Here is a 4,640-nt window from a genome sequence, read left to right as displayed (position 1 = left end):
CCATACGAGAATCAGATGTTAGGAATAGATAAAGAATATGTTGGGGTTACTACTAGAAATCTAGGGGTAAGGATAAAAGAGCACAGATATGATGTGAGAAAAGGTTCGAATGCCACAGTATTGTCTCAAATGGCGCAAACGGAGGGTTCGATAGTAAGATGGAATGAAGCAGATATACTGAAACAAATACACTCCCCGACCTTGGCAAAAACGGCCGAAAAATTAGAAATTTATAAAAGCAAACTTAAAGGGAATTGCATCAACGCAAGGGATGCCGAGGGACTTCCTTCCGCATGGAAGTTTGCAGTTAAAAACTTCAAATAAGAGCAGGAGCTTTAATATTATGTATATAAAAAACTCTGTATAGTTTAGTTGAGAAACTCCGTACAGTTTATTAAGCATTATTAATATATAGTGTTATCGATTTGTCTATTAAGTTTGAAGTATTAATATTTTGTATACACAATTTATTTGTTATATTTTAATATTTTATTTTTATTTATAATTTTAGCAGCATTTGTATTAATTATATTATTTAAAAACGTTATTTTGCTGTTAGTAATATATTGGTTATCCGTTATTAATATTTATATTTTTTGTATTTTGAACTTGTTGTTCTATTTTTTGAAATGTTCTAATTTACCTGACGATGATCCATTGATTGGATTGAAAACGTTTGTGTTAAGAATAAATCTCTCAGCGAGTGAACAGGTGTTGATTTAGTTATAGTTAAATATAGACACTGGATATCACTTCACTTTATATTTTCCTACGAAACCAGGTATACACCACATACAAGGCATCTAGAAATAGTTATTTATTAGTATGGTAATATTATTTTAACAAAAAATAAAAAAGGGTTTAAATGAAAACATTACAGGACAAATACAACATTACTTTTTCCTGATATTTTTATATTCATAAACAATTTCCATGATGAAATGTATGAAAATTCTTATTTAAAACATATATAACTATTATATTCAATGAAATTTAAATACTGTACTTACAGTATTATTGGCTGTTAAATAATGTATACAAGAAATACTTTTAATTTGAAAATTGGTCATACAAATTTGATTAAACACATTTACAGATATATCCATTATGGAATATGAAATTTCTGTATATTTGAAGTGTTGTTTCTTAACACAGATTTTGAACTGACATTCAAAAGCGCAAAATATCTATTGACAAAAAGAACTGTTAATTCTAACTAAATCGTTAGAAAAAAAATTCTGTTATGAGTAACCTATGAAAAATATTCTTTATTCAAAATTGTTCAATAACTTTTACATTTAAACTTTATAATTTGTTAAACAAGATCTGTGAAAATTTCTCTTCAGAAGTATACAAAACTTAGTTAATTTTATTGTTTCATCTAACTATATTAAACGTATACGACAAATTCAAAAATATTCTGACTCGTCTTAATTATAAATTTCATCCTTTCTCGAACTTTTTATGAATAATATCTGTAACAAAGTATAAATTTTCTGTTATTTATTATCTGTGCACGTATATTTAAATTTATAGAATTAATCAATCACACTATTAAAATTATTTATTGTCTATGATTTGATTCAGAGGTGCATAAAGATCAAGTATGAAGTTAAAATTCGTTCCAATAATAATAATAATAATAATAATAATAATAGTAAATAATGTTAAATTTATTACGAAAAAGTAAACCATTTTAAAATTATTCCTATAAATTTAAGAAAGCATGCAAGCTAAACCTTATACTGTATTTTCACTTTATTCTCACTACATATTGGGACAACTAAAGGAAATAATTTATTCCGGCATGACTTCTTCCCACATAACATAATCGATCAGCATTTCCTATTTCGGTGGGTTGACGTCATTCAGCTGACCAATCAGCGCGTTGTGCCATCTGGATATTTAGTCGCACGTCATCACGACACACAGTTCTCAGAAAACACCACACAAAAGTGCCAGTGCTGCCAGCTAAAACACACACACACCAACAAAAAAATATTGGCCAAGATATAGCCAAAGATTGCAGCGCCACAGCACTAGCGAAAATTTAAATTTGCCGACTGGAATTCTTTCGGATAAACGACGCTCTACTGTATTTTCGTTATCAATAATCTGAATTTTTTTCTTGTATTTTATTCTATTTTTTTTATGATAATGGGTGTACTGTACATCAACGAAAACGAGAAAAGAAGAGAAAATAGTTTATCAGAAGAAAGAAAATGGTTTTTTATCAATAGCTAAATAATTTACTGGCATTTATATGATAAGTTTCCTTGTGCATTATACTAGTACACTGAATAAAATTACTATTATTAAACTAAAACTTAAGATTTATCGAGGAAAAAGATTAAACATTATATAATTTATAATTTTCTTATAAAGAAAGGAAGAATTTAGAAAATAATTTATTTTGTTAGCGTAGTTTATTTTTAAAAATTGATTTTGTTCGATCCACTAATTGTTATTTACGTTATAATTTATTTAAAATTATATTTTATTTTATTTTTCAGGACATGAACATCAAAACAAATTTTATTTTATTATAGAAATTAAATTATAATTAATTTATTATATATTATAATTATAATTAATTTTACATATTTCTTTTGAAAATAATTTGTGCAGTTGTCTCTGACATCAATATATATACATTCTTTTAGATTTCCTTGGGTTATTTAGGCGATTTTTCATGGATAAGCCCTACCATACTATATAGCATCTCCATTTGCATAAGCGGAATTATTGTTATATTAATACCGCTATTTGTTCATTATGGAATCATAGTTACAGTCATCTCCATTTATAGCATTGGTACCGGTGGCGTTTCTGCTCTGGATGTCGTTGTTCTATTAGAAATCATTCCCCAAGATCAATTTGCAAACGCTTTCGGCCTTCTACTTTTGATCCAAGGATTAGCCACGTTTATTGGTTTGCCGCTAGCCGGTAAGATAATCTTAATTTTATTTTAAAGTTTGGTCTTGTATTTATGAAAATTTTTCATTTCAGGTATATTATACGATTTGATTTATTCTTATGATATTTCCTTTTATATTTCTGGCATTATCTTATTCGTTTCTGGAGCAATTAACTTATTAATCATTAAATTTATGGACAGGAAAAGATGAAAATATGAAAGAAACGAGGAAAGTCTTTAAAATACTTTCAATTCTTTATAGAATTTACTATTAGAATGAACATTTTACATTTTTATTCGTATATAACAATGTTTATTTGTAAAATAAAGCTTTCAATACATATAAAAATATTTTTTCTTGAAGTCATACATTAAAAATATGCATATTCAAAGGATAATACTACCAAAAAATACATATTCCATTGTTGTCCTATTATTTTCTTAAAATTCTCTCAACCATTGCTAATTTTTGTTAACTTTACTAACCATATTATATGACCCATATAGAGGTCATATACATATATTTTCATGACATGTATCGTCTTCACATGACGGAGCATTCGTGTCTTTTAAGGCCCTCTTCTAACGAAGCAGGTCAATTAGATTAATATCAGTTATTATTTCTTATTACTATTTTATTTATATCTTCCTGTTTATGGAATATTTTGTTATTGTAACAGTTTCTAAAACCAAAGTCCTGCTGTCTAATGACTGTCTTTCCTCTTTGTCGTAAATGTTCTAGTTTTATTGTGTATACAGCTGAATAAATCGACTAACTGACAACCTTCGAGATCGTCAATCTTTCTGAAAATATTTTAAAAATATAAACTGAGCAGAATAATATCATAATGCATTATTTTGTTTGACCTTCATTTTTTTCGTACTTTGCAAATATATAATAAGAGATTGAAAACAATTGCGTGTTTTTGTTATGCATAGTAACAAACTGTTTATGTACAGTACCTCTTTTAATAATGTTTGTGGGACGTCTCGATATATAATTATATAGCGATATATCTATCATTCATTTACTATTGAAAACAATACGAGAAGAGAAAACAATTTAACTATAATTTAATCCTGTTCTGATTACTACGGCATAAGAATGGAAAAAATCAGAACAGTAGAATTGATTATAATTGTAAAAACTGTTATATTTCAAAGCCTTATCATCCACTAGAAGTTTCATTTATAGAAATTTATAGGTAACAACATTTGATGGCCGGATGACCGAGCGGTTAAGATCACCCAGAACCTACATCTCTGGGAGGTCCGGAATGGACTCCATGTGAATCAAAAAAACCTCCAGGAATTTTCGGGTGGTGGTCCGTCCGGATTAGTCAGGCCCCGTCCCTCAACCAACCGGCCGAACTCATAATGGGCTTGCTTTAAAAAGGCCCTCTTAGTGACCACAGGGCAGAAAGAGTTTAAATAAAAGCAAAATTTGAAGTCATTTGTGTTACTTACGCAAATATAATATATTGTATAATGCATTTCAATATCTATTGTTTAGTGGCCAAGCGGTCTTCGTACCCTGAACACTTGAACACGGACTTTGATCGTGGGTTCGCGCCTCGCTCGGACGGGCTTAAATATTACGGGCTTAACGCTTAAATAGGAGTCAGTTTCACTTAAATAAAAAGTCTTCCCGGAAGGCATCCTTCTAGGCAGATCACCCAAGTGTTGCGTTGCCATAACTAAATAAACAAATATGTATTGCTTA

General features: G+C 28.9%; 1 protein-coding gene across 1 annotated transcript in view; it reads left to right on the top strand.

The window, feature by feature from the left end:
• Positions 1–3,222, top strand: part of LOC111619114 — a 25,719-nt gene extending 22,497 nt beyond the window's left edge. Inside the window, exons 8-9 of the mRNA XM_023360777.1 lie at positions 2,664–2,946; positions 3,010–3,222. Coding sequence (XP_023216545.1) covers positions 2,664–2,946; positions 3,010–3,128 — 402 coding nt within the window. The 3' untranslated portion in view covers positions 3,129–3,222. The remainder of the gene's footprint in view (positions 1–2,663; positions 2,947–3,009) is intronic.
• Positions 3,223–4,640: the final 1,418 nt, after the last annotated feature.

The sequence above is a fragment of the Centruroides sculpturatus genome, unplaced genomic scaffold, assembly GCF_000671375.1.
Source record: "Centruroides sculpturatus isolate CEXI.00-Female unplaced genomic scaffold, Cexi_2.0 scaffold87, whole genome shotgun sequence".
Classification (NCBI taxonomy): domain Eukaryota; kingdom Metazoa; phylum Arthropoda; class Arachnida; order Scorpiones; family Buthidae; genus Centruroides; species Centruroides sculpturatus.
The sequence above is the reverse complement of the archived record's forward strand: the minus strand, read 5'-3'. Positions and strand labels throughout refer to the sequence as shown.